At 40.2% G+C, this 23,329-nt stretch overlaps 1 protein-coding gene across 4 annotated transcripts in view; it reads right to left on the bottom strand.

The window, feature by feature from the left end:
- The window catches only part of epha7 (eph receptor A7), a 155,568-nt gene that overhangs the window by 112,601 nt on the left and 19,638 nt on the right, over positions 1-23,329 (bottom strand). For 3 of the 4 annotated variants that reach the window (XM_086017951.1, XM_086017949.1, XM_086017948.1), the window contains exons 1-3: positions 13,012-13,390; positions 11,980-12,044; positions 9,341-10,010 (exon numbers count right to left, since the gene is read on the bottom strand). In XM_086017951.1, the coding sequence (XP_085874077.1) occupies positions 9,341-10,010; positions 11,980-12,044; positions 13,012-13,105 (829 nt within the window). In that variant the 5' untranslated portion in view covers positions 13,106-13,390. Of the gene's footprint in view, positions 1-9,340; positions 10,011-11,979; positions 12,045-13,011; positions 13,391-23,329 lie in introns of those variants that run through there. The other variant, XM_086017950.1, reaches the window with a different exon arrangement.

Here is a 23,329-nt window from a genome sequence, read left to right on the forward strand (position 1 = left end):
CTCTTATGCACTTCAACCTGTGAAAGTATAAAAGTGTTCTGCACAATTGTTTGGAATGGTTGACATAGCGGACTAAAGCGGACAAGAGCATGAATGCGCACACGAACCCCGGTTATATTTCGGACATGTAGCGATGCTAAACTCATGTCTCAGGAGGGAGAGAGACGACAACGTGCAGCAGCAGCAAGCAGATTGGAGCCCCCCGCTTCCCTCCCCAGCTATAGGTAGGATTGGGACGGCTAACAGCAGCAACTACACTGTAAAATATAACACGTTGACTTTACTCCAAAAAAATATGCAATGTCGTTGCCTCAAAAAAAGTAATTCACTTGAACTTAGATGAATTAGATTTCACCAACTTATTCGTTGTGAATAAGCAGGACTTAAATAAATTAAGTTAACTTAGGTTGAGTTAACTAATATATTTTTAGTTTGCAGTACTCAATTTAACTTAAATTAATTAGTATTGCAAACTTATTTATTCTAAGTTTGCTTGACTCAATTAACATTGTATTTTTTTTTCAATCTATTTTAGTAACTTTAACTTAAAATCTGTGGATTGTGAAAGCTTAATTCTCTTGGGTTTTACTCATACAGGTCAATTTAACTTTTTTTTTTTACCTACATCAATTCTACAATATACAATAGGGTGATTAAAGAAATTAAGGAAAAATTTGATCATTATACCTGTAATGAGCCCCAAAAAACAATGAATGCAGAACACTCAGTGTATTAACCATTAACATTTATTTTGCGGTGTATTTGTTTCATGTTTGTTAAATAGCGCTCATAAAATTAACAGAAGACATCAGTGTATTTGTTTCATTTTGTTAAATGAACAGCAGTCATAAAATTAACATAGAATACATCACTGTCTCACAAACACCAACTGTCAATGAACAAATCACTCATACAAATACTATAAAAGTTACGCTTGAACATTAAACATTTGCTTGGAACATTCACATTTTTTGTTTTGTTTTGTTTTGTTTTTTCACAAAATCTGCAAAGTCTATATTTAGCAATTCAATCTGGCCTACGCCATTATCTTGTTCTGCAGTGTGATTAATTTGGGAGGGAAGTTTTTGTTTCCCAATCCAAGCATCACTGACTGAATGAATCGAAATGTGTTTCGCATGGACATCGGGTAGTCTAAGTTAAGGGCAAACATGAGTTCAAACAGAAGACAGACTGCCTGGGAAAAGTCTCTGATATTCTCCATAACAGTACGTCCCACCCAAGTATGATTAGCAGTGGAGATGGGCTGGAGGTGCACTCCATTTGGACCTTGCTGCTGAGCATCTTCAATTACATTCAGAACCCCAAATGTGACTGAGGAAAGTGCTTCGTCTTTCGCTGTGTCCTGCAAAAAAGCACACAGGACTAGTTATTGAATGTGGTCTTCCTTTGGAGGAGGAAGGGAGGGAAATTGTTAAGATTTTAAAGATTTTATATACAGTACTCTTGGTTGACAATGTCTTTTTTAGGTCATCCAAGGGGATTTTTTTTTAACTGTGTTGGGGAAAATAATACTAATTTAAATGAAATATGAAATACATAAACGTGATTTATCAATAAACTGTTATCAATGTTTCTTTTACTTACAAGGCAAGTATTGTAAACTTCAGTGGAGTGAGGAGAACTGGCAGGCCTTTGAGGACAACTGTTTGAAGTGCTGTCACATCAGGCGACTGAAATTACAAAGAACAGATACAAGTCAAGAACTTTGTAGCATTTTGCGAATTTAGGAGAATATGCGTTGTGTCCTGTATTTCTTGACTTACTGTATTAAGTCTCAACACTTGAGTGATATGCAAAGCCTATGGTAATGAACCTTCCACAAACGCAACATTAATCAGAATGCCTTGTTTCAACTAGTGAGTCTGCATAGAACATATTCTTGAAAAAAAAATGGGTAGACTTTCCGTTTAAGATTGAGACTACAAAAGTAATCTCAAAGTAAATAAGTACATTTGTTTTAGGTGCATAGTTTTAATCAATATGTACAATCATGAGGTCGCTGATGGTGTAGTTGTACACTTACCCGAGTTGTGAGCCGGCAGCGTGGGATCGGTTCCCACTCGGTGACTGTGTCTGTGTGTGCCCCACGACTGGCTGGCGACCAGTTCAGGGTGTAGTCTGCCTTTCGCCCATTGTCAGCTGGGATAGGCTCCAGTTCCTCCCCACGACCCTGTACAGGATAAGCAGTGTGGAAGATGATACACATGACATGATATGCAATCATTTTTTCAAACAGCCCCCCCCCAAAAAAAACTGCAATGAATGAATTTTAGATCCCAAATTACAATGTATAGTTTGTTTGTTTGTCAACCCTTCAAGCGCCATGATTAAAAAAAACAAAACAATTTTGATATCATGAATTCAAAAGTGGAAATGTTAAGTGAAACTAAAAATGAACAAAAATAAAAAGTGCATTAGCTTTTGCTCAACAAACAAATGCACCTGAAATTGACTAAGCGGCACAGTGATCGACTGGTTAGCACGTCCGCCTCACAGTTCAGAGGTCGTGGGTTCGATCCCGGCTCTGGCCTCCCTGTGTGGAGTTTGCATGTTCTCCCCGTGCCTGCGTGGGTTTTCACCGGGCACTCCAGTTTCCTCGCACATTCCAAAAACATGCACGGTAAGTTGATTGGAAACTCTAAATTGTCCCTAGGTGTGATTGTGAGTGCGGATGTTTGTCTCTGTGTGCCCTGCTATTGGCTGGCAACCAATTCAGGGTGTCCCCCGCCTACTTCCCCGAAGACAGCTGGGATACCCTTGTGAGGGTAAGGGGTATCGATAATGGATGGATGGATGGAATTCAAAAGGCTGCAACTTTTGAAACTTTAAAGTGGTGACAGGTATTCCATAAATCTGGAGATGGATATTGATTGATCACTTTCTAAGATCATGTGGGCACATTTGGTTGATTTGTGACAAGGCTCCACAATTCAGCCTACTGTACAAGAAATACAGAAAATCAGCGAGCTCAGACAATGTTAGGTGCCTGTTAATAGCCGACAAGTTTAGGCGTCAGATTCAATCTGTCCCATCTCCCACACAAAACCAACCAGAGTAACCAACGCTGCTCTAATAAGGGAAAAGCAAAAATATTTATAACCAAAACAGCGTTTAATTCAGCGACGTACTCGTCGCAAAATAGTGAGACTTTTAAAGTGATGGACAAGCATTGAGCAGTCTTAGTTCGGAGAAGCCAAGCTATCAAGTGAAATGAATAATCCAACGGTTAATTGGAATTTCGCAATTATTTTCACAATGAGAAAACATTAACGGTAGCTTTTGTGTGCCTGTCCATACAGTGTATGCGACAAAGTGACTTTTGTGGAGTTCGGCACAATTATTGCTGAGTACATCACGTATTTATGCCACTTAAGCCCTTGGCAGTGACACGCACTAACGTGAAACCACAACAACAAGAGCAAGAACAACACCTTGGCGGTTCATAAAATAGTTTACTTACCAAGTACACTGGTTCAGACGAAAGGGTCCGCTTCCAGTTTACAGCTTCCATTAAATTCCACCGTGGATTTTCCAATGAGTTGAGAGAGGCGCGCATACGTCCGTACGAAATGGTGCAGGTCTGCGCATGTCTGGAAGAACCCGCAAAGGACCCTGGGACAATAACTTGTTCGATCTAATTTAACTGGACTCGGTTAAATTAAGTTAAGCATGTTCCCCAACCCAAAAGTCCTACTTACTTATTCAAAATGAGTGTTCATAACAAGTTAATGATTTTTGAGTTAGGTTCACTAATAATTTTCTATTGATTTGAATTTTTATTTTTACAGTGTAGCTTCAGGCCGTTAAAACAAAAGGCGTTAGCACATTAGCTCCTAACTGTCCGCCCAGCGTGTTGAGGTGAAAATGAGCCAAGCAGCCGTGACCTGCCTGAGTGAAGCGGCATGAGAGTGACAAAAGGCCTCATCGAACAGCGAACAAAAAGTTTCGGCGAGGCTGACTGCACAGACAAGTGTGGCCGCATTGGAACGTGCCATTTCGGCTGTTATCTTCCAAATTGGACGGCACGTTCTAAGTCGAAAAACTGGGTCCATTCCTCATCCAAATAAATGTGCACATCTACTCATTCCCACTTCAGTCTTTGTAAATATCCTGACTGGTGTTTAATGCCTCGCCCATTCTAACCGTGATCAGCAAAGAGGCAGTGTTTTTTTTTGTTTTGTTTTTTTTAAGCAAAGAAGCAGTGTGTGCTTGTCCCGGCCTAAATCTATGTAGCTCTGCTGACTTCCACATTTCCTCATCCTCATATAAATCAGCCACGGAGAGGTTAATCCTTTTGATATGTTGAAGTGGTAATTAGTCGAGATGTCCACATAAATTTTGGTGGTAATTGATCGCCGTTTTTGGACATTATAAGCAATAAAAGTACAATGATTTCCAATGGAGAGTTTGGAATCGGTTCCTCGCGTGACTCCGGCCGAACATGGATAGAACGCAAGGGGGCGCGGCCATTCTCCTCATTAACAAGGGGCGTTATTCATGGAGTTACTTATTTACTAATTTCTCCAAAATGAATGTATAAAAGAGAAAATGGGAACTCTTTTCATTTTCCTGATCAAAAAATATATCAAATGAACTTGTTAGTGAATACATGGCCATCCCGGACCGACCATCCCTTTAACCTTTAATGAGAGGTCAACTTACTATAACTATGAAAGAGTGAAATAAATTGGTCAATATAAAGAGTGAATAACTGTTTTAAACATAATGTGCTTAGTATGGCTGGGTGATATAGTTGAAAAACTGTCACAATGACACATATGTTAAAATTTCACTTATCTTTGTTTTAATTTTAGACAAAAACAAAAGAAGCAGAATGTTCCCAGGGTCAGTATATAACTTATTAAGTTAACTGAAAATGTAAATAAATAATTATTTGAATTTAACAGTTTTAAATTGATTTATTATCGGCCATCAGATTTTTAAAAAAGGAGATATTTGTCAAAATGCTGTAGTCTATGTAGTTTATCCCTATCCCCGACACCCCCTGCCGATTGCCCCTCTGTCTCCCCTCTGTTGTGCTCTGTTGCCGAAACTGTCAGCACCCCTAAACTTCTGATCCTAGAATCGCCCCTGAGTGACAGATTCAAATGGCATTGCTAACTGAATTTTTTTTTATTACTAATTCAATTAGTAATAGTAGACCAGGCCTAGACAACTCATGAGAACATGCCACTGCTGTTATGAAAGGCTATTAATCACAGGAAGTAGACTGAGGCAGAGTCAGAACCAACTCATATCCATCACATCTATTTTTAATGTTGAGATGTGTATCTATATGTATCTCCTGTAGATTCCACCTGTTTGACGATTAAAATCGACATCCACTTGATGAATTAGATTTACATCTGATCTGTCAGGGAGGTATCAAGATCAATTAGGATCTTCTGACTATTAGGCTTTCTGTGCAGTTTTTTCAGATGCAAAGCACACCCCTTTTGTCAAAGCCTCGAGCAGGGCCACCCATTGACTTCCATACACACTGGTTGTCCAGTCAAACAGCAGTTGCTTGACTGCCTAACAAAGGGGGCCCATCATCTGTCAGTCTCCAACTAACTTCTTTCTAATTCTCTGGCAGTCGAGGCGAATGGTGGTAGCATATTGGGGATGTTGTATTGCATTATATTTCTTGTAAACAAGTACTACAGGAGTGGATATAGATTTTAGATTTTTATTCCATGAAGGTCAACAGATGATCATTTTTCAGATGGTGGTTGATTTCACAATGATGTCATGAAAGACTCTAAAAAGGGCCCTCTCTCTCTCTGTCAAAATGACTGTGAAACTATTTTCAAAAAAATAATTTCTCTGTAAAATCAGCCCTGACAAGCTGCTGGAACACTTATAGTATTATAACTGTGAGACCACAGACCACAGCAAGCAAATAAGATTGGAATATAACAGGACAGAATGCCACACAACATGTTAAATAGAGAGAGGGTTGGTGGCTTACGGGTATAAAGATGAGTTGTTCCTCCACAGTGACAGTGGCTACGTTTACATGGACAAAATTTCTTCAATCCGATCAGAGTTCGGTGTAAAATTATGATCGGATGCATTGTTTTCGTGGACACTAAAAATATTGATGTGATGAGGACTTACGTGTTCATGCATCACAATTTCGAGCAGAACCAATTATTATGACATCCGCATAGGGCTGAACGATTTTAGGAAAAAAAATTGTGATTTTTCAGACTTATATTACGAATTTGATTCGATTTGCGATTTTTTTTTTTAAATGAAGCTTCAGCGCAGTATTCACAACATACAGTAACATTTGCAAATTTGACAAAATGACATCATACCATCAAATACATTATAACTATTACTTTAATAATGCAAGGACACTAAGAGGTTTTGTGAGGGAGGCAGTCCTTTTTCAAGGTTTTTTAAAAGGGTTCAAGTAAGGCAACAAGTACTGTACTATTTGCATGTACTGTATAAATATGCAATTATGTGTCAGAGTATATAAATATAGTAAATACTTAAAAAAATATGTTTTTTTAAACCCAAAAATGTTTTAAATTTTGCACTAATGTACATGTTCATTTTACATAAATGTAAGATTATATTTAGATATTTTCCCCATATTTTTGCTAGACACTTAACTGCTTCAAACAGAGACTGGGCTTAGCAATATGGCCTGATATTCATCATGGTATTGCTTGAATATTTTGGTCCTAACAGTAATGTTGAGTGTAAAAAGGGTCAGAAAGTATCATATTCATTCTCTCTGATTCTTTTCTTTCAAGATTTGCATTTTCATGTTCACATGCTGCTCAATATAACAAATTAAAAAAAGCTTTGCAAAGCTGAATTAAATAATTAAATTATAATTTTGAGACCTATCACTGTGTAACTCAAAACTCTGGTCTGGTATTTTCTGGTCCAAAATAGTTTAAATATTGCAAATAAGATTAATGATACTGCAAGTATTTATACTTTTGACATCGAGCGCTTCGTCATGGCTGACATCACCTGTTAACATCTTCCGGTGTTCGAACGAGAAAAAAAAAAAAAAGAACGTGTGCTAAATTGCTAATGTAGCCATTGTCTTATTTTATGTCTAGATACGTATTAATTGTAATACACATTTTCTGTTCATAGCTGCTGGCTCACCGAATGAAACGTGGTTCTAGCCAGACTTCTGTGAAAAGTGTACTGTACACCTAAGCACTTATTTTGGGTCTTTACCAAGGAGGCGAATGAGGAGTCGCTAAGCATGCTCTGCAATTAGCATGCTTAGCGACTCCTCATTCGCCTCCTTGGTAAAAGCGCTACTTTTTAGTAGGGTGGTTTATTTTTCACCACGGAGGAAAGGATCAGCATTATTCAGCTCCTTGCTGCTGCTGCGAACGGACTTAAAAGTTTGCGCTGCTGCGGAGCATGCAAGATAGCTTAGCGGCTAGCGCGCGAAAAAATATGACTTTCAGGAGTACGGGTGACAGTGGGAGCATGATGTCGATGCAACGCTTTTTTTAAAAAACACTTCGGATCTGGTTTGTGTGACCCGTCCAAAGTAGCATGCCGCTGATTGGTGACTGCGGGGGATAACAGCCCTTTAATAAAAAAACGCCGGTTTGACGATCTTGAAATCGCATTGTCTGAGATCGCGATTTCGGTCCCAAAACGATAAATCCTTCAGCCCTAATGCGCAGATTGACCATATATACCGGAGGTAGTAGTAGAAGAAGAAGAAGCCGTGGTGACTTTCATGTCAACAAAACACTGTTCCGTCCACTTTTACTTCAAACGTTAGTGTTATTCGCATATTTTTCCTGTTTGCGCTGTTACGTCGAGTTAACACTTCCTAATGGAGCAGTAAATGTACCAGTTCAGTCTTGCGCCCGCCATGTTTTTCGCTCACTCTGCTTCAACTAGCTTCCGGGAATAAGAAAAACATGTATACTGATGTCACAGACATGCGGAGAAAATACGGTTTGTTCCGAAATTCCGGAATAGGTGTTTTCATGCGCGCTGATCACACCTCTCTCATTCGGAATCAAATCATGATGGGAATGGGCTTGATCGGGTCAGAATATTCTGAATGGGGTGTGTACATGAAGCATTTTTATTCCGATCAGGCTTTTAATCCGAATAAATGTGTCCATGTAAACGTAGCCACTGATGAAGGACTGGAAAATAGCATGCCTATCATCAAATGACCCAAACGACAACTTAGTCAGCTTATCCAACTAAATATTTGACACAGTGTGTCAGAACCATTGCAACCTGCATATAATTATTTGGGGAAGTAGACTTTTTCAGAGGATGATATTTCATATAAAAAACACAACTGTAACTAGAACTCCCTTGCTGGAAGAATAAAAGTGGACACACAAAACATTTTTAATGATCTTGATCAAGAGACATTTAGTTGAAGCTAAAAGGCATAAAGGTCCTTGCTGATAAGGAATTAGAACAATGACACAAGCTCCTCCAGAGCCCAATAACCAGAACACCCTTTATACACGGTCACTGAAATTCATACACTGCTGTTAAGCTAATTAGAATTCGGATTGCTCTTGATCGATCTGCATCTAAATGGAGGTTGTTGTTTTTTTATGTACTGGAATGAGTGGAGTGCTGATGTCTCTTTATAATTCTCAACAACGCAGTACTATAAAGTTTGTGTGTGCCTTAGTGGAACTAGTAAAAAGCGCAATGCAGAGGAATCAAAAGGAGCCTTGCTCAAATTTGTTCTTGTAATGTTGCAGTTATATTGACATCCATTAGCAAATGAACAGAAAGCTACAGTAGTCTCTTTTCCCTTTTCCCCCTTTATATTAGGGAATTGTAATAAAAACATCTTAAATTAAATTATCATATTCATTTGACATGCAAGTACTTTGGGTTTTGGTACTAAATACAAGAGCTCTCCTGGAAATAAACCAAGGGCTTTTTTTTGTAACTATTTTTGCTGCTCTGATTGTTCTTCCTTTTGAATATTATTGGCCACTGCCTATTATAAATTACAGACTGATGTTGACAGTCATACCAAGACAGAAAATCAGGCCTTGTTCGTAACCATTTTTATCTACCCTACTAGAAGAAAAAAAAAGCATGGACCAGAATGAAAACACAACAAAACCATGCTGGTCTATGCAGTTTTTTTTCAAGCAGGGAAGGTGTCCAATAATTCTGTGGCAATTTTGAGACATAAAGTATGATTTTATAGATACCCTGAACTGTAAACAACACACTAGAGAGAGAGGCGGATGTGGTAATGAATTCCTGAACTGTCTGTTGTCTTAATAATGCATTTCGCCCTGATTATGGAAAGAAAATGAAAGCAACTCACGTTCACATGCGTCTCCTTTCTGATGAAATCCTGCTTTGCATATGCATTTCCCAATGGGCACCAGCCATTCACCTTCAGCGCTGCAGTGCATCTTGGGAGGGTTGTCAGCCTCCTCCTCTGCATCGTTGACACATATCCCGTCGACCTCCACTAAGGAGGAGAACTCCGATCCCGTCACAGTGTCCGGGAATATGGCCAGGTTTTCGATGATGGACCAGCATTTCTTGTAATAAACTTTGACAGAGACCAGGGCAATACATGCCCCGACATCCTGAAAGGCCAGGTAAAAGCCCTGCCTGGACAGGGGGCCAATTATGCGCACTTCAGTGTTGAGCTTCATCTTTCTCTCACCGAGGTCGCCCTGAGTGAAGCTTTCATCTGCTGCAATTGTATCAATTTTGACATACTGGTTCTCTCGCATATTCCTACCTACCTCCGAATCTGTTTCCTGGTAATACAAGTTGAACGTCTCCTTACAAGTTCCCACCATACCAGGTAAACTGTTACAATCCCTTAACGTGAACTTCAGTTCCACAAAAATTCTCTGGGCATTGCCCGTTTCGATCCAGTTAGTCCGAAGCCAGTTGTTTTGATTGGGCTCCATGACTTTGCAAACCTGGTATGTGCGAATGGGTGTGTAGCTCTCATCCAAGCCGCTGATCTCTTCCCACTAAAAAACAGAGGAGAGGTGCAATGGGTAATCAATTAATCAACAGCTAATTCATTATCAAATCAATCAATAATTATTCATATACCTTGTTTAATTTAAATTGTCCAAATCCTCTGAATTTAAGCCTCTCAACAGAAAATATTCTGAGCGGATGGCGAGAAGGACAAGAGATCCATGTGTACTTATGACGGAACTGTTGTTGCACTGTAGTTGGCGTCGACTACAGCCCACATTAGCCGTGTTGGAATAATAAAAAGGGAGATAACTAAGATATGTCTGATTTCGTGTCTTTTGAAGATGTTACAATACCCTTCAATCGGACATTTATAATTTATTTTACCAAGCCACACAGAGCCGCAACGCATGCAGCTCTGGAGCCGTGGGTTGCCGACCCCTGATCTAGGGGAACGTTATTTCACATTAAAATCATTACTGCAAAATAAGGCAATATTATGGAATAAAAAGGAATAAGGTATGTACAAAATGTTAACAGTTAGTTCACAAAACAAAATTGCTATCCACCTTTTTCCCCGCTAGTGAAATGGGCGTCATGTGGCGTAATCCATGGTATTACATATGTTCAACCACTAGAGGGCAGACTACGCCTGTGAGTGTGGTATCGCAGAAGAGAACAGTGGTCTTTCTTTTTAAAAGAACCCAAAACAACATCGGTCCCTAATTGAACCAGTTAGGGACAATTACAGGGACAGATGAAAACCCACTTCCGTCCTTGCTTAGTCCGTCCTTTTTAAAAAACTTCTCGTCCTCCGTCCTCCATCCCCAAAATGGGCATCCATCCCCGTTCCATCCCTGGAACCGAATTATCAGGTCGCCGCCGGCACCTCCCTCTGAGTCATCCGTGCGGTTGAGCGGTTTGGATAATGGTTGGATGGATAAATTTACTTTTATTACCAGACACAACAGCACAAAAATAAAGTAAAAGTAAGTCAGTAAAATTGGTACCATTGAGTACCAGTATGGATTCACAGGTACTGCGAATCAGAATTGAACTGGTTCGAATATGAAAGGTAACCATCCCTACTCAGAACGTGAATGGGCTATTAAAAATTAACCAATCACATTCAAACTCTGTTAAGAGAAGGCAGTACACATAACCATTCAAAGTGACACTGATTAACTCCAAATAAAGTTCAGCTGTTCTATGGGTTTTTGTGACTATTTTTTTATGCTTTGCTTTGAAGCAGAAGCCTGAAGATGTTTGTGTTAACAGTGACCACTACTTAGCTACATAGAAAATTCAACCTTGGTTTCTTTTGACCATCTTTCACACATTTTTTCCATTTTCCCACAGATTTTGTCATGGTCCGATGAAACAATGGCTGAAGTTTTTAGCAATAATTCCCCAAATTATGTTTGCCGCAAACACAACACTACTCCTCACCAAAAGAACACCATACCTATATACAGTAAGCTGTAAATGGGACCGGGAGCCTCAGACAAGGTGAAAGGAATTACGAGGATATGCACAGCTGCACAACCCCATTATTTCAGTGGTTTATTTTTAGTTCCCCTCTCAAATTTCTCTCTCTCTCTCTCTCTCTCTCTCTCTCTCTCTCTATATATATATATATATATATATATATATATATATATATATATATATATATATATATATATTTTAATTTATTTATTTAGTTATATACAGTATATATATATTTTTTCATTCAATTGTACAGGTTATAGGCAGTGATCACTCTAAAGTGTGTGCATTTTCAGGTAACAATTAATCTGACATGATTACTTCCAGTCAAGTAATCAGTCTATAATAATATAAGAGAACTGATCAAAAGAGAAAGGACGCAAATCAGACGCAACCTAAGTATGCATGTCTGAAAATAAATTCTCATTTATTACTATGAATATTTTTACAATGAACATTTACAATATCTAGGGAAACGTGTTAATGCCATCATAATTGTGTTACAAGGTGGAGATACTGCACACTTACCCCATTGGGAGGATAGGAGATCCACTCCAGTTCTGTCTGCTGTGCCTTGGAGTCCAACAGAACCACTAATAGGACCAAGAGGCAGGTGGTTACATTTCACCAGGGGCAATTAAGGTAGATATACCCTATAACCTATAATTTGATGATATATCTTGATAGCACCCAAATTAAAATCAGCGTCAGTTATGGAAAACATTTTTAATTGGGCACAAAATAATAAGTTGCTTTCAAGTAAGGGATGTATGAACAAATATAATTGTGCTTGATAGATAGATAGATAGATAGATAGATAGATAGATAGATAGATAGATAGATAGATAGATAGATAGATAGATAGATAGATAGATAGATAGATAGATAGTGACTGGTTAATTAGACGGGTTTTGTATGGGTGATTTTATTTTATTTATCTTTTCACGGCTTTCCTAATTGTGCCCTGCGACTGGCTGGCGACCAGTTCGGGGTGTAGTCTGCCTTCGCCCATTGACGGCTGGGATAGGCTCCAGCAACTCCCCGCGACCCTATATAGGATAAGCGGTTTGGAAGATGGCTTTCCTAATTCCTTTGTATGGATCGGAGGCTGCTGCGAGTCCCCTTCAAAATCCAAGGCGAGGAAGGAATGCCGTAGAGCACGGGAGGAAAGCCCCCTTCAAATGGACCACTCACTCCCAACACGCTTACTAACACCATCGATTCGCTTACGCCACCTTGACTGACGATAGTGGTCGTTAAAATAACATATTGACAGTTGTTAAGATATTAACGGGATGACGTCTTCAGTTTGATCGGGACTCTTATTTGCAGTGACTAGAAAACACCGGAAATCGCTACAGTCGTCCAGAGGCCAGAAAGCGTTGATTTTTCCACACACCAATTGTATATTTTATATGAATGTATTAAACATCTGCCTTTTCCATCAAGTGCATGAAATGAGAAAATCCAATATCTTAAGACCTACGACATGTTTCCGTTTCTCTGGCCAGATATTGAAAATCCAAATGGACAGTTCAAAGTAAAACTTGAGTAACTTACCTTCTTTTGTAATTTGTGCTTCCCCAAGGTTTACTAAAGAACATAAATGAAGGTAAAATGTAATCCACGGCCAGGAGGTGCAAACGGAGACCATGCTGCAGCCTTCGTTATCAATCTAAAGCCGCCAGGAATTCGCTATGCCGCCGCTTACGACGGTGCTTTCCATACGGAACCAGCCGTATGCTCCAAATTGTGTTTTTCACTGCTGCTGCTGCTGCTGCTGCTGCTGCTGCTGGGAGCAGACATTGACTATAGCGAGAGCAGTCAGAGACAGATGGGGGAGTTGTCCAATTATAGCATTGGAAAGAAATCGTGTGTGGGGAAAAAGTGGGGTGGGGAAAATGGTCAGCGAGAATTGAGATGTTTTGGATTTCGTCAAACAAGGACACGGGCATCTCTCTCTCTCTCTCTCTCTCTCTCTCTCTCTCTCTCTCTCTTTCGCTCGCTCGCTCGATCTCCCCCCCTCTCTCCCCAGCTCTAGATCTGTCACCCCCCCGCCCTCCACTATTCGCACATACCTATAAAACGCTTATATGCGGTAGCTTTACAGTACTGTACGTCCTCACAGTGGTTTGCCTCATGCACCTGAGGCGAGTTATGTTTTGCGCCCTCTATCTGTGGCTAGTTAAAGCGAAAGTCAACCAAAAAACAATTATTTGCAACAATATGTTCTATGCGCCTTCACTCGTCTAAACATAGCATTCTGATTAATGTTTCGTTTGTGGAATATGAGTTAAGCAGCAAAATCCACAGGTTTTTGTCCATCTCAGGGGGCGGCCATTTTGTCACTTTCTGTCGACTTAAAATGACATCACAGTTGCTGAACCAAATGTCGTCATTTTAGAGTAAAATGTACTCCATGAAATTTACAGTGTACAGTTTATGATTATATTATTTGCTTTTATTACATATTTTCATAGTTCATGCATGCAAAATCCATGCATTCATATACGATTATCCTCATTAGGGTCGTAGCTGTGCTGGAGTCTATCCCATCCACCGGTGGAGCTACAATTTTTTTCCATGGGGAGGTTATGGATATAAAGGGGGATTCAGGGTCGTCCGCAGTAGAGATAGAGCAATATGTTTTTTTCAGGGCCAATACCAGTTATAGTAGTCAATGAGGCAGATAACCGATATTTGGACCCGATATTCATTTTCAGTAAAGCGAAAATATTGGCATCCTAATCTAAAAAAAACAAAAAAAAAAAAACACTGAACTTTGTTGTAACATCTTTAACCCTGTAATGCCTGACCCCAGAAATAATGGACAGAAAAGAAAAGTCAGATTTTTTGAATATGAAACCTTTATTTGGCTCTTTAACAAAATTTAGAAAAATAAAATAAAAAAAATATAAGTATATATGTTTTTCCATTTGTATCGTAAATGATATCACTGGCATTGCGTGCCATTCTAGTGTATAAATGATATAACAAAAACATCAGCCTATTTTTGCAAACTACTACTTTTAACAGTAAGGATTTTGTTTTGTCGTAAACGTAGTAAGCATGGAAGAAGTTTGGACTCTTCAACAAGAACTTTGGCCTCTTATGGCAAACTGCTACCTTAGTTTTTTTTATTGTTAGTTACTATTGAACAATAGTAACCTTGACGAACATCAAAGTCAATCTTGGAACCACTTTGTCCTGCACGACCCCGCATTTTGAAGCCCCATTTATGAGGCTTTGCTGGCATGTAAACTTTCAGATGAGATCTTCCTTTGAATGGAACCATGATTTCATCAACTGCATGATGTTCTTCAGGAGGTACACGAAGACAGTTTTTCCAGCCATGGCCTCACTTTCCATAATGTATCCTTCTTTGCATCTTGAGACACACTGAGGTTATCTTGGAAATGCAACAATGTCACCAATTTCTCAAATCGATCTTGAGACATCACATTAGCAACTTTGGGGTAATGGGTTTCCATTTCCCAATAGGCTCTGACATTGGACATCTATACCAAACCCATGAACATGTACATCCCAAGAACCTGCTCAATTTTTAGGGCATTTGTGTTTACGGTTTCCAACTTTCTCTAGAACTGAACAAGTTTGTTTGATTTGAATCAACTGTATCATTTCATCAGTAACAAACCGTTTGAATTACATGTAAGGTGTAAACTCAGACCTTTCTTCAATGGCTTCATCAGCACTTTTAAAAAATGTAACATCTGGTGGGTAAAATGTTGCCTTTCTCCGCATATACTCCTTCCTTTTCACTTTTTTCTTTGCAAATTCCTTTTTTCTATTGGCTTGTGTCACTGTTGGACCCCCTTCTTCTGTGCCCATCTGATCACCTCTTTTGTCAAACTGGGCAGCTGTACGTGTCTTTCTCCTCCTCTCTTTACTCTTCACTTGGCTACTTCCATGCCTTTTTGTTATCTGTGATGATGTTGGACCCTCTTCTTCCTCTTCAAGCCTCTGGTCAGACATTCTTCATCATTGCTACTATTGGAGCTTTCTTTGTCATTTGGGGTCCAATCCTTATCTAACACGTCATCATTCGCAGACATCAACCCCTTATGTCAATCGAATTGCCCTGGAGGAAGCGGAGGACATCTTCAGCACTGTAGCACCGTTTAGCCATCTAAAGTACATATTAGTACGTAAATTTAGGTTTATTGGTTTTTGAATAGGGCAAAAACCAAGGCACGGTGGACGAATGGTTGGCACGTCCGCCTCACAGTGTTGAGGTCATGGGTTCGAATGTAGCCCAGGCCTTCCTGTGTGGAGTTTTCTCTGGGTACTCCAGTTTCCTCCCACATTCCAAAAACATGCATGGTAGGTTAATTGAACACTCTAAATTGCCCCTAGGTGTGACTGTGAGTGCGGATGTTTGGTTGTCTCTGTGTGCCTTGCAATTGACTGGCAACTAATTCAGGGTGTCCCCCACCTACTGCCTGAAGACAGCTGGAATAGGCTCCAGCAATCCCCGCGACCCTTGTGAGGAGAAGCGGTGCAGATAAAGGATGGATGGATTGATGGATGGATGGATGGATAGATGGTTTTTGAATACTTATTTGGTCTAAACATTACCTTTTAATCAGTAATTGGTGTAATTGATTGATTAAATCATTTCATCGTGCACGACAATGAATACAAAGGATAAAGCACCAAGAAAAAAATGTGTCATTGACAATTAGGAATTTTGCACAAAATTCAGGTTTTTACCTGTAGTATCAAATTTGAACATACATTTTCTGCACAGTTTTACTATTTACTAAAGTGCAAAAAATGAAGTAATTATAACTTGCTTTGACAGATTATGTTCTTATGAGGACGTGTTAGCCAAAAAATCTGTGAAAATCTCACTGAAAAAGGGTAAAAATCACAATTATCTTTACCTTGATTCAACAAGTTAGGAATTAGCTGAAGCAAGCCATCTTGGATTGTCCCTTGTACTGTGTCCAAATTGTTGTAGTGAAAAATCCATCCACCAGGAGGTAGAAGACAAGTATCAGATTGTACACAAAAGGGTTTTAAGGAAAATGTTTACCATATAAGAATGCAAGAAGGCTTTGAAATTCTTGGATCAAATTTGATACGTTTAGCAATGTAGGGTTTTAAAGTGGAAATCAACCCAAGCATATTTATTTCGGGAATATGTTCTATGCAGGCCCACTAGTTGAAACACGGCATTCTGATTAATTTTTATTTTGTGGAATATGTGTTAAGCAGTAAAATCCACCCGTTTTTAGCTATCTCAAGGGGCGGGCATTTTGTCACTTCTGTCGACTGAAAATGACATCACAAATGCTCAGGGCTCCGGTAACGACCAATCATGGCTCAGCTTTGGAAAACAGGTGAGCCCCCAGAGATGGCTAAAAACGGGTGTATTAACTGTTATTCCACAAACGCAATATTTATCAGAATGACTTGTTTCAACTAGTTTGCCCGCATAGAACATCCATCCATCCATCCATTATTGATACCGCATATGTTAAGCATATGTTTATTGAACTATTTTTTTCAGATTTGCATAATGTTCTACACCATTCAACTTTATTATTGTGTGAAGGTAAAGGCCTTCACACATATGTTATTGTACACCTTCAACTTTATTGTGTGAAGGCGAAGGCCTTCACACATATTGTAGCGACGGTTGAAATGATGAAGCTTTACTGATGGTCAGAAGTTTCCTTTTAATTCCTTTAGACTTGTATATAAACCTCTTACACCTTAAGAGCTAGAAAATAAAAACATGAAGCCATGCGTCACACTTATCTCCATACGTGTAAAATGCGGTTAATTAAACGCACATACTAATAATAAACATAAATCTATAAGCATATAAACACAAATATTCACCTTGTTGCCACTTTCAACCGGTTTCAAGTATCTTGAACTGTTAGTTTTGTCGTCTGATGAAAAGACTGTTTTACCTCTTCAGAATTGTTTCGACGTACTGTCAATTTGCCGTCTAATCAACCGCAATCCTCTTCCGTATTCCTTCAAAGTAAGACTTCCGCTTAACAGGAAATCAAAAACAAAGGTCCGATGTTACTGCCTATTTAACAAATAAATCCATACTCCTTTACACTCCCGCCAAATTATGTATTTTTACATTAGCTAATCTTAAACACAATAAAGATCATTTCGAAACCACAAAACAACTTTAGATGGAACACAATAGGCTTGTCATGATACTAGAATTTCAACTCCGATACCGATACCCAGTTCAGTATCAAAAATCGATACCATTTTGATACCGGAACAAATTAAAGCTTTTCTTTTTTTTTTACTGTAAAACTTTATCGCCAAAAATTTAACTTATCATTAATACAATCGTTTTTTAAGAGATAGTGCAAAAAAATAGTACAACTTCAGCATTTAACTTCGACAACCCTCTGTTCAGTCAATGCCTGGAACCAATGACACATTTTAAGTTGTCTGGGACTGGGGTAGTGCAAAACAAAGGAAGAAGTGGTGCAAAGAACAAAACACACAAAAAAAACAATTATTAATCTGTAAATTGTCTGAACTAGTGCAAAGAAATAACCATACTGTGCAACACCAATGGCACATCATTTTCAAGTTGTTTGAGGTAGTGAAAAAGAATAACACCCACCACTTACAGTAACATAAATTGACAACAAAATCTGTAAGTTGTCTTAGTATCTAGACCCACATGTTTATCTATTAAGGCAAACCAACAAGTCACAGATCATAATAATAGTAATAATAAAAAAACAAAATAAAATAAATTAAAATACTTTCAGTTATTGGTTATCCAGTAGTAGCAGGTAGGGTTGGGCTTCGTTTGAATTTGGACGATTCCGGTTCCAATGTTTTGATTCGATTCTGGTTCCTAACGATTCACAATTCCGATTCTTAACCAAAAAAAAATAGAAGGATTCATTTTTGGACAAATCACATGAACTTCTCTGTTCTTCAATTTCATTAACTTTTTACTATTTGTGAACTTTACCATGGATTACTCAAAGGGCTGTTTTTAACCACAATTTTTTTTTTTTGCATTATTATCTAGACGAGATCTTTATTTTTGAGAAGTTCAAGACATTAATGCAGCTGTTACTGAAAACATGCTACTGAACACTTGGCTAACCTTGTCTTGCTTTAGAAAGAAAATATATATGACAAACACAACGCTGCATTTTATGGGCAAGCAAAGAAGTCTATTAAATCTAAGCAGTCCATGTAAACATATGATGCACATGTATGTACAGTGTTTCTGTATATGATGCAGCTGCGAATGCTGTAAACTAAATATTAGCTGGATGTGTGCATTTGAGTTTTTAACTTGTTGGTTCAATGTTGTCATGAGACGTACTTAGCCGATTCTCACTTTAGGTCATGAGCCGCAACGCGTCATTCTATGGCTTGGTGTCGGCCGAATGAGCCAGCCGGGCCGGGCCTTTGTTTGTAGCTCATGCACGCGGCTAACTAGGGAGTCGACGAGCAGTCTGCACTCGGCAGAGCAGGGAGGGAAGGGCGCACGGGGCAGGCTTCAGCAGTGTGTGCGGGAGCAGCAAACCATTAGGAGCAGACCTTGGCAAAGCGCTGCTGGTATCGAAGACAGTGGTTTGGTATCTGTAATATCGATACCACAGCAAGCTAGTATTGTATCCGTTCAAAATGTTTAGTATCGAGTAAGTACCGAATTATCGATATTTTTGACAAGCCAAGAACACAATTAACAAAACATTATGTACATATCTTTTCCTACTTGATGCTAACTCAAGAATTCTCTACCAGCAGAACTAACTTGTGACCGGGACGTTGTACTACAGACTCTTTGTTCAAACGTTCACCTCTTTTGTTCAAATTTCTATCACCCAACATTATCTTGACTTTCCTTACAAGTCCGTCATCGTCTGTTACAGTCTCTAAGACTCGTTCAAGTCTCCATGCAGATCTTTGTTGATCCTCTACTTCCATCACAATGTCACCAAATTGAAGGTTCCTCTTCGGGCATACCATCTTTGTCCGAGCATTATGTTTTTGAGGTACTCCCTTTTCCACCGGCTCCAAAATTATTCTGCCAAATACTGCACTCGTCGCCACCGTTTCCGTCCATACAAGTCCTCTATGACAAACTTTCCGGGAGGAGGAAGTGCAGTAGTAGTCTTCATAGTGAGAAGATGTAGAGACATCATACCAATCATATGATCCTATCTGTTTTTCTTCAAATTATGTACAGTTCATACAATCTTGCAGCCCGAGTCAACCAGAAAATTGTTTCCAGTTTGGCAGGAGTAACGCAAACAAAAGTGATGGACGAGCTGCCTCGCAAAAGTAGCAGTAATTTACTTTTTTTTTTATTTTTTATTTAGTAACTCCGAAGATAAAAACACAACAGCTAGGGGGTTGACAAACATAGAGGCAAAGAAATATATTACAGAAATATAAAGCGTAACATCATCATCAGGCGTGAAGGACCCGATCCAATCTGGACATTTTAAAAAATGTCAATGAACATTTTATTAGTCCGGCTCTCGGCTTGTCGCAATTTTTTTTATTTGGCCCTTCATCCATTTGACTTTGACACACTTTAACTTAGGTTATCTGTTGTCAGAGGACGGCTGTTTACAATCGCAGAAGCCTCATATAACAAGGTCCGTAAGGAAGCATCATCGACTCTTCCAGAGGCCAGTGACAATGTGGAGTTAAGCACGTTCTTTACAATTCTTATTTGTCGCTCCCACACTCCACCAGCGTGACAATGCGGTGTGTTGAAAACAAAATCGCATTCCTTTTCTGCAAGGTATGTTGCTACTCTTTCAGCTTCAACTTCCTGTAGTGCTGCCCTCAATTCATTTTTGGTTCCTACGAAATTGGTGCCCTGATCACACTTAATTTGTCTCACTGGGCCTCGTAGAACAACAAAACAACGCAGGCCATTGATGAAGGCATCAGTTGTCAAGTCATCTATCATTTCAACATGGATGGCGCGAGAGCTGAAACATGTAAAGAGCAGGCCATGTCGTTTTCGCTCCTTTCCTTAGTCATGAGAGGGCCAAAGCAATCCATGCCAAGTATGTAAATGGGGCGCCTGATTCCAGTCTTTCCGCAGGAAGATCTCTCATTCTCTGCCCTATAGCATGTCCTCTCAGTCGGCGGCATATCACACATTGTCTGATACAGGATGCGACTGCTTGACTTAAATTTGGGATCCGAGCCATTGGCTCGTATATCGTTAATTGTGCAGCCTTTGCCCTGATGTTGGACTCTTTTGTGATGATGTGCGATTATTAATTTTGTGACATAATGCTGTTTGGGGAGAACGATTGGGTGTTTGACAGGGAGGGGAAGAGCTGAAGAACCGAGTCTTCCTCCCACCTTGAGGACTCTATCTTTATCCAAAAAGGGATCACGGCGATATAGCTTGTGACTACTTTAAAGGGGATTTCCCTTGCTCAAAATCATTATTTCTTCTGAGTAGAATTGTCTTTGTAGATCTCTGAGGATAACAAGAGCTGCATCTTGTCGTTCACTTACTGTTGAGTGTGCAACTGACTTGTCTTTCAAGACTCTGCGTCTGAGACGTGACACAGCACTGACTGCTCCAGACCAGGATGCGAATTTCACGAGGCGATCAGTCAGACTGACTTCAACCATAGTCCTTGTTACCAATGTCTGGACCTTTTTGTCCTCTGGATCACCAATTGGAAGATCATTTCCAATTCATTCAGCTCATTCAACTCACGTTTCACATCACCCACAATTCCTACTTCCCAAAAATTCAAATTATTCAACCTTAATAAAATTATTCCAAAAATCATCATTCATTCCCAATGGCACATTCAACACTTCACATTTAAACCATTCATAGTTCAAATTCACAAGATTCAGCTCATTCAACTCACATTGGTTAAGCTTTTCAACACACCAGCAATTCATACTTCCCAAAAATTTAAGTTATTCAACCTTGAAAAACCCAGCCATTCAGTCCCACTTGCACATTCAAGATTTCAGTTTTGCGTGATTCCAGTTAAGTCCCTGATGGTGTAGTGGGTACACATGCTGAGTTGTGAGTGGGCAGTGCTGGTTCCATTCCTGCTCAGTCCAAAACTTTTTAGAGGTCTTTCAACTCACATTGTTTCAGCTTTTCAACACACCTGCAATTCATACTTCCAAAAAATTCAGTTAAAAAAAAAAAAAAAATCGCAATTCAGTCCCACTTGCACATTCAACATTTCAGACTTAGAGCTGTCCAGTTAAGTCCTTGATGGTGTAGTGGTACAAACGGCAAGCTGTAAGTGGGTCGTGCTGGTTCAATTCCTGCTCAAGCCAACATTTTTCATAGAGTTCATTCTACTTTATTCAACTTTATTCAGTATCATTCAACTTTATTTAGCATAATTCGATTTTATTCCACTTTATTCAACTTCATCCAACTTTATTCAACTTCATTCCATTTTATTTATTCCAAAAATTCATGCCATGGCTGCTCATTTTAGTGTTCGCCCCTAACATTTACGGTTCCCAAAAAATTCAACCTTTTTCACCCCCAAAAAACCCATTCATTTACAATGGCACATTTAAACGGTAACTACTTCCACATACTTCATCGGCCCTGACTATTGTTTGTGCTTATGCACCAAACGGCAGCGCAAAGTACCCACCCTTTTTGGAGTCCTTGGAGGGTGTGCTGGTGTGCTCCACCTGGGGACTCCATCGTTCTGCTGGGGGACTTCAATGCTCACGTGGGCAATGACAGTGAGACCTGGAGAGGTGTGATTGGGAGGAACGGCCCCCCCGATGTGGTGGTGAGTTGGCTCCGATGGTGGGGGAAGATGCTGGTCCGACCTGGCAGACCCAAACGTATTGTGAGGGTTTGCTGGGAATGTCTGGCAGAATCCCCTGTTAGAAGGAGTTTCAAATCCCACCTCCGGCAGAACTTTTCCCACGTCCCGGGGGAGGCGGGGGACATCAGTCCGAGTGGACCATGTTTCGTGCCTCCATTGTTGAGGCGGCCGAGGGTGTGCTCCAATTACAGAGGGATCACACTACTCAGCCTCCCTGGCAAGGTCTATTCAGGGGTGCTGGAGAGCAGGATCCGTCGGAAGGTCGAATCCCGGATTCAGGAGGTGCAATGTGGTTTTCGTCCTGGCCGTGGAACAGTGGACCAGCTCTACACCCTCAGCAGGGTCCTCGAGGGTGCATGGGAGTTCGCCCAACCAGTCTACATGTGTTTTGTGGACTTGGAGAAGGCGTTCGACCGTGTCCCTCGGGGAGTTCTGTGGGGGGTGCTTCGGGAGTACGGGGTACCGAGCCCCCTGGTAAGGGCTGTCCGGTCCCTGTACCACCGATGCCAGAGTTTGATCTGAATTGCCGGCAATAAGTCGGATTCGTTTCCTGTGGGGGTTGGACTCCGCCAAGGCTGCCCTTTGTCACCGATTCTGTTCATAACCTCTATGGACAGAATTTCTAGGCGCAGCCGAGGTGTCGAGGGGGTCCGGTTTGGTGGTCTCAGTATTGCATCTCTGCTTTTTGCAGATGATGTGGTACTGTTGGCTTCTTCAAGCCGCAATCTCCAACTCTCGCTGGAGCGGTTCGCAGCCGAGTGTGAAGCGGTCGGAATGAAAATCAGCACCATGGTCCTCAGTCGGAAAAGGGTGGCGTGCCCTCTCCAGGTCGGGGATGGGATTTTGCCCCAAGTGGAGGAGTTCAAGTATCTTGGGGTCTTGTTCACGAATGAGGGTAAGATGAAACGGGAGATCGACAGGCGGATCGCTACAGCATCTGCTGTGATGCGGACCCTGTATCGGTCTGTCATGGTGTGGAAGGAGCTCAGCCGAAAGGCGAAGCTCTCAATTTACCGGTCGATCTACGTTCCTACTCTCACCTATGG

This window comes from Filicampus tigris, chromosome 20 (genome assembly GCF_054856515.1).
Source record: "Filicampus tigris isolate MCC_2025a chromosome 20, RoL_Ftig_1.0, whole genome shotgun sequence".
NCBI classification, from domain to species: Eukaryota; Metazoa; Chordata; class Actinopteri; order Syngnathiformes; family Syngnathidae; genus Filicampus; species Filicampus tigris.